Consider the following 22,489-nt stretch of genomic DNA (forward strand, 5'->3'; position numbering starts at 1 on the left):
TAGCCATAGTGGTCAATGTATAGTTCTATAGTTTATATAGCACTTAACTATTAGAGAATTTTGTCAATGAGATTTGTCTGCTTTTGCATTTTATCACATAGTATCTATCACGATGATGATGGTGCTTGCTGTTGAAAGGGGCCTAACATCGAGGTCATCGGCCCCTAATGGTACGAAATGAAATAACTAAAAAGTTCAAATTCATCCACTGACCAAAATAAAATAAAAAATGTCATGAAGAATGAATGGATGGACATGAACAGAAAAAAAAACACTGGATCCAACTCAAAAAATATCATAAATAATATTATTACTGGCCAAGGGACCACTTATAAAGCACAATAATGCTTGATGTCTAAAGGGATGCAAAATCCACGTCTAAGGCCCCCCAGAATGGTACATGTCGCAAGTAAAGTAGAACCATGGCATTTGTCATGTTGGGGTACTAATCAAAAGTAGCGAAGAGTCGCGGTGTTCCACAGAAGATGGTACTACTCACAAGGATTGTACTTCGTACAGGGAACACAGACCTATGGTGTTTCTCACACAATGGTGCCACTCAGAGCCAACGCAAACCGATAAGGTTCCCCACCTAGGTGTACTAATCACGGGCGCCAATATTCCCGTGGTGTTCCTCACATAGTGGGTACTAATCACAGGCAACGCAGACCCACGGTGCCGCTCATATAGCGGTACAACTCACAGGCTACGCCCAGACCCGCGGTGTTGCTCACATGGGTAGGATGCACGGGTACTGGAAACCCCCTCTTTACTGCTACTATTCACAAACCTATTTCGTACCAATTTAGTGGTACTACTCGCAAGTACAGGCAATCCATGGTGTTCTCACGTGATGGTACGAATCAAGAGTAGTTTCATGGTTCTAATTCAATCATCCCTTGGTCGCCTCTTACGGCAGGCAGGGGATATCACGCGTGTATTCTACATGTGCGTCCCCCACCCGTAGGGGGTTAGTGTGGCCTGGGGGTGATGATTTTTCTAAGATATTTAATTTGTGGAACTACCGGTATATTAAGTTTTTGATCATTTATGCTCAGGAGTTTAATGGACATGATCTCAGTTTTCTCAAGGGATATTTGTAATCCTATTTTTAGGGCAAATTTTTGGAGACTGGTGATCTGGGCATGAACTTCTTCCAAGTCAAGGTCTAAGAGAGCTAAATAGTCCACAAAACCCAGGCAGTTTGTTCTTTTTGAGAGTTTTTCTCCCATTTGGATTGGAGGTGGGTTTTTTTTTGCCATAGTTTCATGATTTAATCAAGAGCCATATTGAAAAGCAGTGGAGATAATCCATCACCTTGTCTGAGACCAGTTTTTATTGTAAAAGCTTTTGACACTTATTATTGTTGTTAGGCCCTAAAGCAACTTTATTATGAACTATGCCCTAAAAATTTAAATCTTTTGTTTTTCAGCTTCTTCGTACTGGGCACGATATGTGTCAGCTTCTTCATGACACAGCTGCTGAAGTTGGCAGTCGACGTCGATAATGTGTCGACTGCTCATACTCCTGGTTTCAGGGACAGCTGGTTCTTCCGTTTGCTTCTCAACATTTTAGGATATGCTACAATTTTTGTGCCAGGATTTCTCATCTTCACGTACGTCAAGAGGAGTAACTACCTGGACCGTGCAGGTGAGGTACATTCTTCAGTAAAGGAGATACCAGCTTACGGGTTTGATTCTGACCGAGATCTGTAATTCTTAGGTTCTTCAGATTGTCGAAACTAATTTATGATTAACCCTTGTCATAACTTAAAAGCTTTCCTGTCTGTCAAACGCACAAGTTAAATATTACACTATAACATACAGGTAAACCCTGTTATATGCGGATTCGTTATCCGTGATTTCGCATATGTGCGATTTTGGTTTTAAGTCTAATGCTGTCATCTGTTAACAGTACATGGAAGCTGTAATGCCTTAAGGCAGGTACAGACATGCGTGTCGAACTCTGTAACGTACACTATGTCGTGCGCCAATGTTAAACGGGACAAGCGCGTCTCTATGAGCATCTTCTGGCGTGTTTGTCGAGACGTGAATCGTAAATTTCGGTCAGTAAAGCTGTGAAGTTGCACTTGATAAGTTTTGTATTTAAAACGCTGAGTAAAGGGAAAGAAAGTATGCCTGTCGAAGTCGTATTCGTTAGAAACAAAGTTAGAAGTGTTGGATCGCTATGAGAAAGGTGAGTGTACCGTTGACATTCAGCGTACTTTGGGACTTAATGGATCCACTGTGAGGACTATTCGTGTCAATGCGGAATCAATTAAAAAAAGTGCTCAATCTTCTACTGACTTAAGTTTGACTACAGTGACGAAATCTCGCTCGGAAGCGATGGAAAGAATGGATTGGTTTGAGCATTAAAACCAATACATGCCTCCCTCTGGAGCTGCTATTCAAACTAAAGCCAAGAGCTTGTACGTAGAGTTTAGTTTATTATTGTGTGGTTCAGTGTTAAAGTTCTAAGTATGTAAAGTTTGCATTAAAATACGTTTCAGAAACTTGATAATGGTTATTTTGTTGTAAAAATACTAAGAACCTCTGCTATTTTAAACTTAATATGTGAGTAAATGGAAACCTAACCTTATATTTTACATATAATATTATGACTCTCGATTTACGCGAATTCAGTATGCGCGGCAATTGTGCGGAACGTAACTATCGCATATTACGAGGTCTACCTGTACCTGTAAAAAAAGCACACTATTAAACAAGGATTAAAAATACACACTGTGTAATGAAGAATGACTTGTTTTGCTCTTGAAAGAACATCATCAGATTTTATCAAGTTGGAGTAGAGACAAAGGAGGACATCATTAAGATAAGTTCCAGATTTCAAGTTCCTAAGTATTTAAACAGAAATAAACATAAACATTCTAAATATTTGAGTGTGGCTTGATAGAAGAAGAGATGCTTATTTTTATGTAATTTTAAATATTTTATTTAGATGATAATTCTTGTATTTTAATTATAAATTTATAACCTATTTTGAATGAGGACCGCAAATTATTCGGTGGAATGTTTAGTCGCTGATAAAGAGAATGATTGAGAATCTTAAAACACGTACTACGTTTTAGTTAACATAGATTAAATAGCTTAATAGTATTAACAAGGCGGACATAGATCTTTACCACTGATTTTCAGTGTTGTTATTCGGTAACTTTCAGTCGTTTTCTGGGGCCATGTTGTTTACAAATGAATCTCGAAGTCGAGAGAGAGCCCATTTCAAACTAATATTACCAAGCACACTATTGATGTATGTTAGCAAAGGACATGTAACATTGGAGGGAAGGAGTCTGTACACAAATCATCAATGCATCTCACTCGGTGATCTCTTAAGGGAAATTTGAATTACATAGTAAAGCGAGACAGTGGAACAGTTCCGTGTTCCGCCATTCAGTCCACTAAGACAAAGAACTGCTCGGGCACAATGAGTTAAGCAGCTCAGGAACCAGTGTCAATTCTCCTTTCTCTTCCCTTTTAGCATTTATTTCATGGACCCGTATGCTTCTACTGCAAAACATATAATACATTATACAAAAATGCATTCAGGCTTTTAGAATTAGCTAGTACTTACCTCTACCATTAGAAGTCATGTATACATTGCTTTACAAAAGAATTAAAGCACCTAGAAGAATGGTCGGTTGTCAATGTAATTTCGTACACATACACACCATCGGCTGGTATGTAAATGATTAGAGTTGAAATTCTCTGTGACAGTTAGAATGACCACCAGAATGCATTAGAGTTTTTCATGTTTAGTGTTGTTACCAGGCCTAGTAGGGTACGTAAAGGGCGTGAACAGCGTCGGATATTGAATGATCACTGTGAAGGACACGGAGATGCTGCGTACTCGTGTGAGACAGCATTATCATAACCTAACAGAGTTTAAAAGGGGCCTCGTGGGTCTCCATTTGGCCAGCTGGTCAAATCGTGCACTATCCAGGTTTGTGGGACATTCGAATGCGAGAGTGGCCCCAATGTTGGACTGCTTGGTAACGTGAGGGCAGGCGTACTCTTCATCGAGGTTCCGGTCGACCACGTCTGACCAGCACAAGGGAGGGTCGCCGTATTGTGCACCAAGCACATCGTAATCCTTTCACTTCTGCGCCTGTCATCCAAGAACAAGTAATGGACTCCCTGCAGCATTTTGTGTTATCCCGCACCATTGGTCGGAGACCAGCAGCAGCCGGACTAGGGAATTACCACTGCCGTTAACACCACAACACAAACGGCTGTGTTTGAAGTGGTGCCGTGACAGGAAGCATAGACGCTGGTGAATGGCGTAGCACTGTGTTCAGCGATGAATCGCGGCTCGGCGAGTATGGCGGCGACCTGGGGAGAGGTCCCAGCAACGTTACTCCTGGCGTCATGGTGTGGAGAACCATTGGGTATGACTTCAGGTCTTGACTGGTAGTGATTGAGGGAGCTCCAATGGCTCAGCAGTACGTCAGGACATCCTGCGTCCTCATGTGTTACCTCTCATGCGACAGTATCGTGGTGCCATTTTCCAAGAGGACTTTGCTCGTCCATGCACAGCATACGTCTGTATGATCTGTGTGATGTGAAGGCACTCCCATGGCCAGCAAAATCCCCAGATCTGCCCCCGAAAGTACATATGGGACCAGCTCAGATGTTAACTTCGTCCCAGTGTCAGTATCCAGGATATCAAGAACCAGTTTCAACTTGTGGGTCAGCTTGCCTCAGGAGAGAATGCAACGGCCTTCACAACCGAATCAGTGTGTGCATCCAGGCCAGAGGGGGTGCAACGTCATGCTGATAAATGGGCTCATACCACCAAGTTCTTTGTAAATTTGACTCAAATTTGTAATCACTGAAATACCACATACCCTCTCAACACGTGAAGTTTCATTTCATATCCTCTTCTGGGTGCTTCAATTTTTTTTTTTTTTTTTTGTCAGGTAGTGTAATTCATATTATATTTTAGGCTTCGTTAGAAACATTGAACTTTCAGTTGTGTACTGAATATTCTTATCATCATCAAATAATATGGGATGATTATGATTCTCTGTCTTTATCCTTGGCCATTGCCAGTAGTAACAGAACTTTGAGGAACACACAGCTGAAATGACGGGTGGTACTCATTGCCAATTGTGCAAGCAGTGTTAGTACTGCGATAGCAAATTGCATCGCAGTAGTAGTGGTATTACCATACCAGTCTGTTCACCTTCACATATCACCGCTGTGTGGGATTCCTTAAAATTTCTGATGTTCAGCTCTGGTTATGTAGTGGAACTATCATCTTAAACTGGGTTATTTTTCAGGATCTGGTTGTTTCCCCACATGCATACGGCTGTGCCTGGCTGGTCCAGACCCCATCATCGGCACGGACCCAGCTCCGTCGCCTGCAGCTCTCGGCTCTGCTCCTATTCGCAGCACGTTACATGAGACTGTCCTCATCTTGTTTTGTTTCCTGGGACTCCAGTTCTCCTACCTCACTTGGGGCTTGCTTCAGGAGAAAGTAATGACACAGGTAAATAGCTGACTTTACCCTGATATAAGAGTGAAATTCTAATTTTTTGAACTTTGACTTTGGACTCATAATATGCTTGCAATTCCCATGCCTGACTATAGGTGAGAAAAATGTTTCGTGTGTTGTGAATTCTGTGTTCGACCAGAATTCAGGTTTGGATTACCATGAATATTTTCACTGGTCTTTTCTGTTTGATAATTCCAATATAACGGTAACCGGTCCATTATTGGAAATTTTAAATTTTAAATTTCCCACCTAACTCATTCTTGGTTGGCAGCATTTTGCCCCAGTGTACCAGTTTGGGCCCCTAGAACCTTTTTATAGCACACCCGGCTAACATAACCTAGATGTGTGCTAGTTCCACAATATTAATATATTTTTGAATCATTGGGTGTTTCGAATTTAAATGTAAGTACCGTAAAACTGTTTATTTAAATGACAAATTTTCAATATTGTCAGAATAATTGCACCAGAGTTTAACTGTTTAGCTTGACTACCACATAGTGTCATGCATGACCGATGCCTGGATTAACGCGGAATCGGAAGTTCAAAATACTCTGTTATGTCTTCATTGTCATAGCACTAAAGTAGTTCAGTTTTGCAGTTAATATTTACCTGTGGAATATTATTCATCCTGAGGGGAATAAACTGAAATTTTATCATATCCACTTTTTACGCCCTTTTTCCCGCCCAGCTACTCATTCCTGTCACCCGGCTGATGAAACATTTCTGGACAGAACACTGAGGTGGTAACTAGCACCTCCATCAATATGCATGGCTAGAGCATATAGTGAAGGCTACTACTATTGAAATGTTTTCATTCTTCCCCTGAAGTGGGGAGGCGGGCCTCTTAGACGGTAATGCCATCTCTCAGGCCGGCAGATTTGTTATGGTGAAGGAGATGCTCGGAGAAGGTGAGGGGGTTGGCGGTTGTAGCCTATACTAGGAACTGTCCCAGCATTCGTCTTGGTGCAGGAGAATGGAAAACCATTCTCAGGACAGCCGGCGGTATGGACTAGCCGTGAGGTCCAGCCCTTTCCCCTCTCCCGAATACAGAGGCGTAGAACAACAGTAGGTTGACCGGTCAGAGTGCAGAGCTGTTGGACTACGGCCCAGCCACGGCCACTTGTGGGCCGAGACCCACTCTGCATCTACCAACCTAGTGGAAGCCACTGCACAGGCTGCTTGGAGCCACAGGCAGTGCCAGTGCACTACGAGAGACTTTGTCTTGTTTACAAAAATTGATGCGTGCTAGGTCATCAGATGATGCAGATATCAATTCAGACAGGAAGCTTGAAATATTATTTTGTCCTGAATTGCTGGTAGTACTGAAGGTCTTCAGCACCTGGTACACAGAATCTTAGAAGAGGGGGATAAACTTGGATTCAAAATTAACACTGACAAGACAAAGGGTATGGCCATCACCAGACTGCGTAACATGTACATTCTTATGAACTTTCATGAGAAACAAGTTGAGTAAGTGCGAAAGTACCTTGGCAACTGGATTACTGAGGACTTAGACCTGGATTTAGAGATCCGTGTGTGAATATAAACGGTTCATGCTAGTTTTCTGAAAATAAGGTACTGCATGACAGAAGCCTCACCTTGCAGACACGTCACAACTTAGTCAGATGCCATGTATATTCAGTGTGTCTGTACGGCACTGAAAGATGGACTCTGAAATGTAACACCATTAAGAGGATTTGGGATGCGGGGGTTCCGAAGGATGTTAAGGATCTTGTGGACTGACCACGTCACAGACACATGAGGAGTGAATGAATGTTGATGTGTACAATCAAGAAAAGAAAGTCTACCTTGGGCATGTCATGAGGAACGAAAAGTAGGCTACAAGCTACTTAAATTGATCAAGCAGGGAAAAATCGATGGACGTAGAGGACGCAGTCTAAGGAAACACTCTGGTCTGAAGAACTTACGTGATTGGACAGAACTAGATTCTAGTAGACGGATGAGGACAGCTGAACATTGTACAGACTTCGCTGTGAATGCGGCCAACGTTCAGCAATGGACATGGCACAACAAGAAAAAGAAGATAATTCACCGGGCGAGTTGGCTGTGCACGTAGAGGCACGCGGCTGTGAGCTTGCATCCGGGAGATAGTGGGTTCGAATCCCACTGTCGGCAGCCCTGAAGATGGTTTACCGTGGTTTCCCATTTTCACACCAGGCAAATGCTGGGGCTGTACCTTAATTAAGGCCACGGCTGCTTCCTTCTCATTCCTAGGCCTTTCCTATCCCATCGTCGCCATAAGACCTATCGACGTAAAGCTCCTGGCAAAAAATTCATAATTCCAGTATAATTGGTCCTTTATTGGAAATTATAAATTTTCTAGCTAACTCATTCTTGGTTGCCATTTGGGGAGAAACAGAGAGATGTTCAGAAGAGACTGGATCTTTGGAACACCAAGTTTAAGGAATATAAGTTAACTATGAGCAAGAGCAAAACAGTGGCAATGAAAGTTAGCAGGACAAATACAACTTGTAACCTCACATTCGAGTGAGAGAAGATTGAATGCCTGGGGAGTACAATATCAAAGGACAGAAGTGCCAAGAACGAAGCGTTGAACAGGGTGCGGGAAAAAATTAAAACTGGTGGTGGTCCACAGACAACGCACGTTGATGATGTATCAACAATAATTATTGAAATAATGCCCCAGGTGTTGGATGGTATTAATTCATTTTATGACGATGATGCGATAGCTGCTAACCACATGGAAGACAACAACAATAATAAGCCTATACATGGAGCTGATGACACTTACGCTGATCATCTGTATAATGATAATAAGTAGGCCCAAGTTAAGACATTTCGGTGGATCATGAAGTTGAAATTTCTATTACTGATTCTGCTGGAAATCTGAAAGTTGGTAAGTATAAAATTAACTTTTATTCGACAAGAAAATTCTGTTGAAATTGTTCATAAACTTCTTAAGTGTATGTGCTGAAATTCTTATGGCTATACTATGGTAAAGACAAATATTTTGTTGTATTACAGATCTTGGAGGTACTGAGAAAATTAGAAGACGCCCTAGCAGACAGGACAATGAGTTATATAAGCAGCATGAAAAGCTACCTACATAAGATGCATCTGTACTTCCTTTGCATAGAGCACGAAGAGAAGATGTCGATAATGAAAAGAGAGAAATGCAAGAGGAGGTACACAATAAGAAAATGAACGTTTTAGAACTATTAAAGAACAAAATATGTTTTATGCCCGCAGAAAACTCCGTCAACTTTGTGACTTATTTAAATCACACGAGTCAAGTATGTGAAAGTGTATCGGAAACGGCGGATTGAAGTTTAGAACAATGTGTAACTATTTTTACTGTATATCGTTTACCAGTTTTGTCAGTAATTTCATATAAAATATGGTTATTTCCAGTTTAAATATTGTCATCCTTTTATTTAGTTCACATTTTATTTAGTTTAATTTAGAGTAAAGATTTCTCATAATACTGTCTTTATTTACAAGGGAACATGGAAAAATTCACTGACTGGTTTTCACATTCATGAAAAGTAATCATTTATAATAATTCGCCAAATGGCATTTCCTGCTATATTTTCTTCATGATTCACAAATTGAATGTTTTCATTGTTATTGAACAAGTCTCTTTCTTCATACATATCGCCTACATCCAGAGCGAAATTTGTGGAGGACTGCCGTAGCTACTGTTGTGTTGCCGCATGCTGTAGGCGCGAAGCGCATTTCCTTCTCAAGATTTGGAAAAAAAATTTCCACACTCCGAAAGTGTGTTACTCAACATTGCAGGTTTTTGCATGAGTAGGCCTAGTGTTATACCGGTGCTCAGCTGGTGTATTTGGTTGTAGGAGTGGTGTCATGAGGAATTTTGTACAGACATAACCCTTATCTCCTACTGACATTCCATTATATAAACCATGCTGAAAGTTCGCTGCAACAGCACTATTGTCGCATATTTGTGCATCGTGAGTAGAACCAGGCCATTGGCAAACAATATTCATGATCTTCACACTTGCATTGCGAATAACTTGTGTGTTTATAGAAAAATACCCCTTCCAATTTCTGAAAAGTTTGCCGTTGTCACCAGGAGGGTACAAAATGGGAACATGCGTACAGTCAATTGTACCCACGATGTGTGGGAAACCAGCCAACGTGAAGAATTTCCTTTTATTTTCAGAACATTCATCATCATTTGCAGGCATATTTATGTACCTCCTTTTTAACCTCACTATTGCTCTAACCACGCAATAAAAGATATGGCCAGCAGTCGTGCAGTGAACGTTTATTAGATCACCAGCAACTAACTGAAATGTTCCAGTACAAACACTCGCAGGGCAACAACAATTTGGGAGATACAGCTGAATTTCTGTCTGAATTTTGTTGTAAATGATCTACAAGTTGATTTAGAAGGAAAGAAAAGGATTCCTTCCTAAGGCCAAAACATTCCTTAAACTCTCTCTCCATGTACATATCATACGGATCTCGCCTTTCACGCACTGCATGCACTATTATATTCCCATCGTTTTCTTCGTCGAGATCGTCAATGTAATCCATAACCACATTTGAAACGTCTTCCTCTCTTATACAATACAGTATTCAATTAGTCAAGAAGTCTGATCCTGCACGATGTGAAAATAAATTCTAACCTATATTCGTGCGTGATTTACTTCTTTAGTAATATACTACAAGATGGTGCTCTTCAACATTTTACTCTTGTAGTAATTTAGTCCGGGAGTATCTGACAGGACTAAAATACTTCGGAAGTAATTTACTCTCGCATGGAAGTCGCTGAATGCTGACTTCAACAGTGCTTTACTACAGAAGTAGAACTTAATCTTGGTTGGTGCACGCCACCCCGAGAAAATATTTTGAAAAGACCATTATGTGACAAAGACCAATTGGATGATGCCCTTGAGCGGAAAGAAACATACCAGGACCGTAATAAATGGAGGCACATCGTTCTTAAATGGATCGCTGGAAGGAATTCATGATGATGATAAAAAAGGTTGGTGAAATCAAAAAGGTTATAGAAGGGAAAGAATGGAGGTTAAGAATGCGTGCAGATGATAATGTGGTCTGGGAAGAAGATGAGGAAGAGGTACAGCAACAATACTAAATAGAAGGATTGAACAGTGGAGATTGAAGATCAAAGTGGAAAAGAGCAAGACGATAGTGATAAGTAGAGGTAGTAAAAGAAGGAAAAGGAGCTATCAGAATTGCAGTCAACGAACTGGAAATAGTAGAACACTTCAAGTAATTGAGAAGTGACCTGAGAGAAAATGAATAGAAAGATGCAGCTGGGAGTGCCTTTTACCACCCGGTATGGAGATTAATATGGAATAAAGATGTACTAATGAAGGCTAAAAATTAATGTGCAAGGGATATTACTTACCTATAATGACACATGTAGCAGAAACTTGGACGATGACTCAGAGAGATGAGAATAGAGTACAGGCAGCTGAAATAAAATTCCTGTGGAGTGTGGAACAGAAGACAAGGAGGGATAGAGTTAGAAATGAAGACATACGAAAAGAGCTGAATATACAAAAACTAAATGACAAACTGGAATAGAACAGATTGAGGAGGTTATAGATGTCAAGTGGATGAAAGAAGAAAGACTGCCAAGACGAGTACTGGAAAGACAGATGACAGGGAAGAGAGGACGAGAAAGACCAAGATTACGATGGATGGACTCTCCGAAGAACAGCATAGGAAACAAAACCTGGACTGGAACACAGTGATGGATGAGGAATAGTGGAGAGAAACCACATTTGCCGGTGTCGGCAGGAAAATGGTAAATGATGATGATCAGATTGTGGGTTCAACGAACCCTAGTCCTAGCGTTAAGTTTGAGTCCTGGTTTGGCCACAGAATTAGTCTCTTCTCATGACGTGACCATACTGGCAAAGTTCAGCCTTCTTACTTTCCCCACAATTGAGGCTACACAGAGGCACTAAGATTATAATATTCAAATTTAAGTGTATACTATTGAGCGAGTTGGTCATGCGGTTAGGGACACACAGCTGAAAGCTTACATTCAGGAGATAGTGGGTTCAAACCCCACTGCCTGCAACCCTGAAGATAGTTTTCCGTGGTTTCCCATTTTCACACCGGGCAAATGCTGGGGCTGTACTTTAAGTTAAGGACACGACCACTTCCCACTCCTAGCCTTTTCCTGTCCCATCGTCGCCATAAGACCTATCTGTATAACGTAAAGCCAGTTGTGAAAGAAATAAGTTTGTACTAACTTTCAGAAGGAAATTTTAACTCATTAAAATGGTAACGGTTTCTATGGATAACTCTGTATGAGTCGCATGTATTTTCTACATTTCTACAATTCTCTGTTTCAGGAGTATGTGGATGCCAACGGTGTGAAAGGTCGCTTCAAGGACTCCCAGTTCTTAGTGTTTGTGAACCGTATTTTGGCTTTCATCCTGTCAGGGTTGTACATAGCTCTGACTCGTCAGAATCGTCACACGGCTCCGCTCTACAAGTACGTGTATTGTTCCTTCTCCAACATCATGAGCTCTTGGTGCCAGTACGAGGCCCTCAAGTACGTCAGCTTCCCCACACAAGTGAGTCCACCTTTAATACCTTGTCAAGATCATAAATCCATCGATACTGAAATTTGGTGGGTCATGATCACAAGTTTTTGGGTTTGATGCAGGGTGGCCCCATATTTATATACTGTGAAACATCGCTGGTGAGTTCCTCATGAAGCCGTTTCTTTGCGTAGCACGTTGTAAATTCAAAGTCCCGATTCACGTCGTAATAAATCTATATAAAAATACCTTGCTTACCGCGTCACAAATTTTTGCTGATACCACTTGGTACGATCAAATTTTTCGTAGCCCTGAAAAAATGTTCTTTTGTCTTCCCTTGTGAAAATAATGTGATTTCTAACACATTCCTGTAATGAGGTAACCATTCCCCTTCTATGTTCTGGAGGCTATGTAAAACCACAGTGTTCTTTTGAGTGGTGTGAATCCATAAATAATTTTTTTAAGACCTCATTTTAATAAAGTTTAGCAGGAGCTTAAGTTTACAAGCGTGTTACAATGATTAATCAAAACTAAAAGGTATTTAATTTCAGTAAAGTGATGCATTTTAAATGCGAGTAAGTACCAAGCTTTTATTTAACTTGTCAGTCATCTTCCCAGCTTGTATGCCCTTGGCAAGATTTGCTAGTATGCTGCGAAGAAATCCACCATTTACAGCTAGCCAACAAAGTTGTGCAATAAGAGCATTGAAATACACTAGAGTCCCGTTAATATGAACCCTGTTAATCCGAAAGTCCGGTTAATCCGAACTGAAATATTCAATTTTTAAAAAATTCTCCTTATTGAAATGAAAGAATATATTATAGAATACAGACTTACTTGCATTTTATTAGTCATATTTTACTAGAATAACTTACATAATTACACATCATAAAGCATCAAATACGGGTCGTATATCTTTACGAAGCATGTTAGTTTCTTTTGCCGTAGTGATTGGAACCTACTCGAAGATGCAGTGTTAAACCAGCATCTCATAAACATCACATCAGTAGGCATAGCAGGGGAGTGTTGCTCGGCGTAGCGTATGGCAAGGTTAGTTCTAAGGCGGCTGTGGCACCTGAATGGGACACTAGTTGTTCATTGTGGTCTTCTTCATCGTCACTCTGTTCCTCATCAACTCCAGATTCTTTCTCCACCATAGCTACAATTTCTAGGTCTGTTTGTAATTGATGACAGTTAGCTTCCATCCAATCGCTATTAAATAAACATCACAAGCAGCTCTTCGCATCCTGGGCACAATGCAAAAGTTTAACCCGTTACTGTTTAGGAAACAAGTTTTAACCTGCTTTTAGTCGTTTTCTTCTCTACGGGTTCTGAACTACGCTACTGTAATTTTATACAATATTTTATTGATGTAACTGCTAAAGAATGGACATTTCAAATTACAGTATATACTGCATTGTAGAAACTATTATCCTCAGACAGTTGAGGCGCTGGCTTTCTGACCCCAACTTGAAAGGTTCGATCCTGGCTCAGTCCGGTGGTATTTGAAGGTGATCAGATACGTCAACCTCGTGTAAGTAGATTTACTGGCACGTAAAAGAAATCCTGCGGGAGAACATTCCGGCACCTAGGCGTCTGCGGAAACCGTAAAAGTAGTTAGCGAGACGAAAAACAATAACATTATTATTAGAAAATATCTTCCGGTTAATCCGAAAATGTCGTAATCCGAACAGACTCCGGTCCCAATTAGTTCGGATTAACGAGACTCTACTGTATAGTAAAATTTCTTTTTTTTTTAAACCTTGTCAAAGTTAAATTAAGAATATTGCCTTAAATTCCAACAATGTTAAACCTTCCTTTTTCAAAGTAGCAGCATATCATGAGAATATTTTCTCACTCACACTCCTGAATTTAGCAAAAAGGAATTCATCTGTTTCATGCCTGTTCTCATCTTTCAGTTCCTGCAACATGTGAAGATGAGATGATTCTCTGTGTCTTTCTAAGTACCCCATAGATAATAATCACAGTTGAGTAAATCAGGTGGAAGGCCTCCGTGGCTCGGGCGGCAGCATATCGACTTCTCACCGCTGGGTTCCGTGGTTCAAATCCTGATCACTCCATGTGAAATTTGTGCTGGACAAAGCAGAGGCGGGACAGGTTTTTCTCCGGGTACTCCGGTTTTTCTTGTCATCTTTCATTCCAGTAACGCTGTCCATTATCATTTCATTTCATCTGTCAGTCATTAATCGGCAGCCAGCACAATTCCTATCCTCGCCGCAAGATGGGGACTTCATTCTTTCCATCCCTGACCCGGTCACTGACCGGAAAACAGGTTCTAGCTTTTCATTTTCACAATCAAATTTTTCATAGCCCTGAAAATGTTCTTTTGTCTTCCCTTGTGAAAAGAATGTGATTTCTAACACAGAGCTCTCGCCACAGGAGGCAGGTCAGGCGAAATTTGCACAAAAATGGGAAAAGGCCTTGAATTCCTGAACTTTACAAACTCTGGAGCAAGCCATTACCCTGAGGCAAGTTCAGTTTTGCTTGCTGGTTTCCGGTGATATTGCTAAATAACCCAGTAAGCGTGTTCGTGCTTGTATTTCACATTCCATTCAGAAGTTAGAAATTAATTCTTTGTTAAGTGATGCAGTGAAGGGTAGCGAATATTTATCGCTTGATAACGTGTGTATTGTTAAGGAATATAATCCTGTGATGTTGACTAGCATGGTGCATATTTGTTTTGTGGTAGCCCAGTTACGGATACTGAAAAAGTCGTGAAATCACTTACTAATGGAGACAAAATTAAAATCCAGGAAATGGACAGGCATCAGCATCTTTCAGCGGCGGTGCGTTTGTTGAAACTCTTACCTTCGAGTTTCGACTACTCGATTCAGTCGAAGTGTTGTCGCATTCAAGATGGCCATCAAAGTCATACTTGCACATGGCCAAGGTTACTCTCCAAATAATTCATGGTCGAAGAGTGTTACCAGAAAACAACAAACCCACTGGTCCAAAATATAAGGCATTAGCTAACATTTCTTTTAGAAAGAGTGTGGTCTGCAATAATACATTGATACTTTTATGGGCCCCAGTGCAGATGTTTTCATATTTGTCTGATGTTTTGCACACCTTTTAATACACTATTGGCTCTCTCTGTGGATTAGTGGCAGAGTGTCGGCCTCCGGATCCCAAGATAGTGGGTTCAAACCCGGCAAAGTTAGTCAGATTTTTGAAGGGCGTAAAAAGAATCCATTTGACACTTCATGTCGTACAGTGTAGGCATGTAAAAGATCTCTGGTGACACATTTGGTGTTTATCCGACAAATTCATTCAATTTCAGCAACAGACGCCCAGGAGATATTCGGTTTACTCTGTGTGCCATCTAGTAGGCCTAGAGTAAAACAGAATGTCAAAATTGATGAATTATTATTATTATTATTATTATTATTATTATTATTATTATTATTATTATTATTATTATTATTATTAATGGTTATGAATTTCATGTTTTTGGTCCGTATTGAACTGAGAATATATAAGTAATAATAATAACAACGTAAACGTTTCCACCTTTTCAATACTAAAATATATTCACAAAATTATAAATTATTATTATTATTATTATTATTATTATTATTATTATTATTATTATTATTATTATTATTATTATTATTATTATTATTATTATTATTATTATACATTGTTATTATTTAATAAGCTCCAGTGGAGAAGTTTTCATATTTGTCCTCTCTTCTTTTTTTTAGGCCTTTTAATTCTTTCGTCTCATCTTTCGAAATTGTAGATAGCCTACATCTTTCGTTGTACACGTACATACACGACGTAAAATGTACACTTGTAAAAAAAAAAGGAATAGAGTACTTTCATATCTATGTTGGATAGGTTTTATTTGTGTACTCAGTAGTATATTTTCTCACACTTTCTCTTTCCTCGTTACCGCTACTACAGTTTTTACACAAAACAAAGCACTAAACACAATAAGGGGGAGAAGTAAGAGCAACTACACAATGTCAGAAAACACTACACACTCAGCGAAACATCAGCTGGATACGCGGATATCCGCCAACAACAACATAATACGTAAATATCAGTAGGGCCAACTAGTGGACAATAAACCAGGAAGGTGGAAGGAGCTAGGACTTTACCAAGGACATGGACATGGCTTAGGTTGCGGTTTCCGAAATAATTCGCCGTGATCCTTAAATTTGAAAAATATTATTTACAAATGAAGTTTTACAAATACATTCCGAAACAAAATCCACCAACTTGCAACTTACGAACTATAAGCTCTGTGATACACATAACTTAGAAGTTCTTTCATAATGCTTTTCTGCAAGTTCAAAATTTCAAACCAACTATACATCTAGTTACCAATGCAGTTGTACAATGCAATTTACAGTGAAGTAAACGTACTCTCCAAAACTCTAGCGTACATCAAGTGAGAGTGAACTACCAGAGGCAAACCCCAAGGTAAATATATTAAACTACAATCTGCATATTTCGTGAAACAAGAAATGGGAATGCCTCGAAAACAAACTGGCAAGCCCAGCTGAAAAGCTAAGGCGTCATAAAAAATTAATTTGGCGAATCGAGGTTAGGCTAGGGCAGACTCCTATACGAAATAGCAACCGAACATTACGGAAATTTTAGCCGGAATGAAATTCAAAAGTGCTTACCCGAAGGGGGCCTATCCCAGAAGTGAGGTGTCGCACACGACGTAAAACTTCAGACAGACTAAGGCAGACCGGGCCAAGACAAGACAAGACAGACCGAATTCTCACGAACGCAGCTTCGCTCTCTATATATAGGTAAACCCTGGCCTTGGAGTGGCCAATCAGAATGCATGAGTCCGCCCATCCCCACCTAGTTTCACCAATCACAATTCCTACTTTCAGTCGCGAACTTTAAAACTAAACTTCTCGAATACGCGTGTTCGCGAATCTTCCATTTCCAGAATAGATAGAAAATGCCTTCTAGAACACATAACCAACAAAAGGCAACACACCCTGTTCAAAAATTCATGTAACTTTCTGGATACTTCCATTAAGTACAGAACTGAAATCTACTTTTTATAAATACATATGTTACAAATATTACACTGTACAGGTTAGGTCGTTTCAAATACAACATTACCGCACTTTACAAATAAAGGCTTCAATAAACCATTTTCCACTTCCACTACATTGTTCACCTGTGACACTCGTCACCTGCAGAAACATCTTAATGAGGTTTTACTGTATCTGATATCTAAAATTATATTACACAATTAGTACTGTTGAAGCAGTGGTTTCCAGTGTTTTTGGTGTTTTAACTACAAGTGCAGTGTCACCTGCCTAACTGTTGAATGTTGCAGGTTTTGGCCAAAGCATCCAAGATAATACCAGTGATGGTGATGGGTAAATTGGTGTCCAAAAAGAAGTACGAGTATTATGAGTACGTGACAGCTGTCCTCATCTCTGTCGGCATGACTTTCTTCCTGCTGGGAAGTGCCGATGATCTCCAAGGTACTGGTGATTATTATAGTGTCTTTGACCAGTGTAAAATATTAAATGTTTCTGTTTAGAGCCTCCGTGGCTCAAGCGGCTTCTCACCCGGTCACCCCATGTGAGATTTGTGCTGGACAAAGCAGAGGTGGGACAGGCTTTTCTCCGGGTACTCCGGTTTTTCCTCTCATTTCTCATTCCAGTAACACTCTCCAATATCATTTCATCTATATTTATTTAAGTAAAATTTACGATTCCACCTATTCAATACAATATACTTTTGCAATGCAGTTTTTTACATTACAGTTTAATATTTGGTACCAGTTTCGACCCTGTTCAGGGTCATCATCAGCCATAAACATTCAATTATACAATTCAGTCAAACTGGCTGATGATGACCCTGAACAGGGTCGAAACTGGTACCAAATATTAAACTGTAATGTAAAAAACTGCATTGCAAAAGTATATTGTATTGAATAGGTGGAATCATAAATTTTACTTAAATAAATATATGTAATCTCAGTTCAATATGGACTAATCAAAATGAAGTTTCTAACCCTTAATCATTTCATCTGTCAATGAGCTACACTGGCTTCGGCAACCGGCACAATTCCTATCCTCGCCACTAGATGGGGGCTTAATACATTCCATTCCTGACTCGGTCGAGTGACTGGAAACAGGCTGTGGATTTTCTTTTGATGTTTTTATGTATTTATGTGTGCACGGAGCCGGTGAACTCTATAACTCTTTTCCCTGATTTCACGTTTCTCCTTGTTACTCCCTCTGGCCACATTGACCTGTCGTGGTAAACCGTCTTGTTCCTCTCCCTTTTTTCCATTTTATCGGAGCTCACATCTCCTCCTATCTCGGTCTTGTCTTGCCGCTGGTGATACGTGGGTGAAGCTGATTTCTTATTCTATGTTTGTCCACTACGTCACAGTCGAGCTGCTTCTTACCCTCAGTGGATGAAGTTGATGATATTAGAATCATCCCTCCTCCTAGTGCAGGAGAATGGAAAACCACGGAAATGCATTCTCAGGACAGCTGACTGTTGGGACCAGCCCCTCTCCGTCTCCCGAATACAGAGATGTAGAGTCATGGCCACCCCTCGTCTGCTCGGTTGGCCAGTCGGGGTGCAGAGTTGTTGGAGCACGGACCAGCCCAGACCCACTTTGCGTCCGCCGACCTCATTGTCAAGTCGTATAAAGATAGGAATATGAAAAAGAACATACAACAGGACAGATGCATTGAATGGATATAGAAGAACAGGGATCCGTGAGGAGAGCACCTAAATATTAAAAGATGTGGAGATTATTCTGGTCCTTTTGTGCTTTCCTGTTTGTCTTGTCTTCTCTTTCTGTTGCTCCTTCTCCTTACACTGACCTGTCGTTGTTTGTCCTGTTATATGACTTGATTTGACACGTGTTCCTTTCCAGTACTGCTTATCATTGCGTTTTCCCTTTATATCCAATCATATTCTCTTTCTTAGCTTTTTGTCTTTTGATGTGTACCTTTTCGCTTTAAGTTATTGCAAACTGAATATCTTGGTGTATTTCCCCTTTTGAACAGCAGTCATCATCTTCTGTCACACTAGGAATAGAGGGATTTCTATCACTTTTAGAAAAGTTCAAGAAGAATTCAAGCAGCAGGAAGGTTCTCATTAAGAAGTCACATTATCAGTCATTCAGCAGTGACATGGATGAAGAGGAATGAGATACCGTGAAAGAAGAACAAGAATACAGTATTCTTGATGTACGGTTGGTGAGTCAGCAGTTTAGTAGTAGGTGGATTACAGCTTGGCCCACCCTTTTCACCTCGGATATCTTCTGACTTGTTTTCACCAAAGTGAATAGCAATAAAAGATGTATGAAACCATGTGTAATGCATGTCTCATGCTTTAATAAGCACTGAGGCTGCGATGTCAAGTTCATTTTAAAGGGAACTACAGTGGAAGTCTATTATAATGCGTATGGCATATAGCAAGAACCCTGTTGTAACGACAGTTTTTTATGTCTGTCGAAAATTCCTATATAAAACTGTGTATGTCCTGTTTCATTCCAGGCTTGTGTTAATGTCATTCTTTCATACGTATGCATACCTGTTATGCCCCCTCCCAGACCAACTCTGGTGGTACCGTCAGCTGCCACTTGGAATGCTGGCACTGTGACATCGTGCGGTGAGTCATCTGGTGATGAATGAGCGTATCACTTCCTATTACTAATAGCTAAATTCAAACCTGCATTATTGGATACGTCTTCCTCGTGAACAATCAAGATTTTCTTCTGAAGACACGGAGCAAAGGTCTCTTTGAAATGTAAATAATTTCACCTTATTTTCTTGACCCAGCATAAGCACAAAGCGCCGATATCATGTCTACAATTACGGGCTGTGAAAGCATTGGTAACAGGAATGGGTATATTCAGAATGAACTACTTGATTATTAAACCATGCGACAAACACATTGTCTTTTGTGCGCCCCTTATTTTTATTTACCATGGTCAAAGCTGCCTATCACTGTCTGCAACTAGTCAGAAGATATCTGGAGTGAAATCTTAGGTAGTTCACCGTGAATACAATTGTAATGGTGGTGGTTATGGGGTAAAATAAGAATATTTGTTTCCCCTAAAATTAATTTAATAGCTGGGCACTATCAACTTGTTCGGCAGTAGCATCTTTCAACTATCAACTGAGTACTAGAATATTTTCAGTCGAAAGTATTACTTAGATATCGTAAGTTGGTGGTAGTTTCATGTATAAACATTTGAATGTTCCTAGTTGAAATTCTCTATAACAAAAGTGGACAGTGCCACATTTTCTAATTAGATACCAGAAGTGTAATTGATCAATAATTAGAAACCACCGGTATAGAATAGAGAAACTTCATTTTCGTGGCCTGTAAGCGACTTTATGCTGGTCCAACTGGCACTGCTATTTAACCTTTTCACTGCTGAATTCTCGGACAGACTAGTGAGACCCCAATACTGGATTTTTTTTTCAGGTAACCACCTCATCAAGTATTTTTGCTGGTTTAAACATAAAATACAAGCATTAACTACAGAATAATATTTTGAGACGATATTTTAACTCGCCAGTTTGTTCCTGCAGTGTTGGACACAGTTCATGTTTGGGATCCAGGGTTCGATTCCAAACGAGGTGGAAAATAAATAAATAAATAAATAAATACTTAATTGTGAATCCAAATGAGGTGGCGAAAATTGTGTCCATTAGGAAGATGCTTAGAAATGTTCATTTGCATTATGGGATATGGCTACTATATTTACGCACGATACCAAACCATCCACACGATTAACAGCAGAGAGGTTAAATTAAACACACAGTATTGGTAAATGTAGGGGGCCGATGACCTTCGATGTTAGGCCCCTTTAAACAACAAGCAACAAGGTAAATGTAGGACGGAAATTGTCATAAACTTGGCATCAACTGTCTGTTTATAAAATCTGTTTGCTTCGTCCGCTGCCCTCGCCGACGTCTCTTCATTCACAACTACCCCAAAATAATCCATTTCAGGGAATTCAGGGGTCAAATTATTATTTGACATAGCTAGGTTTTGCGTTTGAAATGAATGCGTCTTTGAAGTAAACTCGTTGTTCGAGGACGTGTGCAGGCCTAGATCAGTGTCATTTCTTCCTCTCTCTGGTAGCAAATCGTCACCTCTGTCAACATTATTATCACTATCACTGCACTGATATCCTCAATATCAATACCATCACTGTCGAAATGCATATCAGATTCAGTCTCCTCTAAAAGCCATGGGATCCCATATGAAAGAGTCCAACCACAAATTCACCAATATAAAACAGGACCTTCAAATTATCTGTATGATTAATAAAGGTAATCTTATGAACAACCTGGAAAACATCCACATCGTTCTTGATAAATTGGAAAACGGTGAAGAGAATCTCAACGAAAACAACGAGCATAAAAACATCTTATATGAGAATATTAGCAAATACTTAGAATGGGTAGACATGAAACAGACTAGACGAACAAGAGATATAATCAAACACGACATCGCAGAAGCACAGCCCAATCTCCCTCCTCCCTCACATGTTATTTTAGATGACGATGAAACTCTACTTCCCTTCTCTCCAGAGCTTTCCATGAACTGTCAAACTGTATCACATCGTTACTTCACCAGGTCGCGCTCAAAGACAGACCCTCTAGACAGTGCAGAATAAACATCTTTTCCAAACAAGAACGAAAGGCAAGATGACCTATTCTGACGACCTCCATTTTTATCAAAGGAGTCTCCAAAGAACTTTTATTTGTGCTTATTGTCAATGTTTTTCTTTTCAGTTCTTTATTTATACAGCTGAAGAGGACCACTAAGTGGTCGAAACATGTCCTGTAAGTTTTAATTTTATTCAATTTTGCCTGAGGCATTAATAAAGTATCGGTTAGGTGGTTATTTATACTTACTTCTTCATATTTCTTTCAAATTATGTATCAGCATGACCAATCCTCGAACACTCATATACCCAGTTCACGTTCTTTCTGTCCTCCCTGTATGTGTACAGTGTTCTCCCCAGAAATTTGCGTCATCTGGGTGGCAGGAATGAGTAGCATGGCGGAGAATACAACGTAAAAAATGAACATGCTAAAATTTCAGTTTATTCCTCCCAGGTATTGACAATAATCTCAGATAGGTAAACATTAACTGAGAAATATAACTATTTTAGCGTTATTTTCATGAACAAGACATAAGAGTATTTTGAACTTCTGGCGTTCTACTGCTCTCTTTTTTCAATATTTTATTTTCAATTTGGTTTACGTCACACCAACTCAGATAGATCTTATGGCGACGATGGGATAGGAATGGGCTAGGAGTGGGAAGGAAATGGCCGAACAGCCCCAACATGTGCCTGGTGTGAGAATGGGAAACCACGGAAAACCATTTTCAGGGCTGCCGAAAGTAGGTTTAAACTACTGCTCGTTAATAATCATGTAACACCGGGGCTTACC

General features: G+C 40.0%; 1 protein-coding gene across 1 annotated transcript in view; it reads left to right on the forward strand.

Moving 5' to 3' along the window:
* sll (slalom) overlaps positions 1-22,489 on the forward strand; it is a 51,133-nt gene that overhangs the window by 8,730 nt on the left and 19,914 nt on the right. The window contains exons 2-5 of the mRNA XM_067157442.2: positions 1,433-1,650; positions 5,297-5,505; positions 11,853-12,077; positions 17,377-17,527. Coding sequence (XP_067013543.1) covers positions 1,433-1,650; positions 5,297-5,505; positions 11,853-12,077; positions 17,377-17,527 — 803 coding nt within the window. The remainder of the gene's footprint in view (positions 1-1,432; positions 1,651-5,296; positions 5,506-11,852; positions 12,078-17,376; positions 17,528-22,489) is intronic.

Source organism: Anabrus simplex, chromosome 13, assembly GCF_040414725.1.
Source record: "Anabrus simplex isolate iqAnaSimp1 chromosome 13, ASM4041472v1, whole genome shotgun sequence".
NCBI classification, from domain to species: Eukaryota; Metazoa; Arthropoda; class Insecta; order Orthoptera; family Tettigoniidae; genus Anabrus; species Anabrus simplex.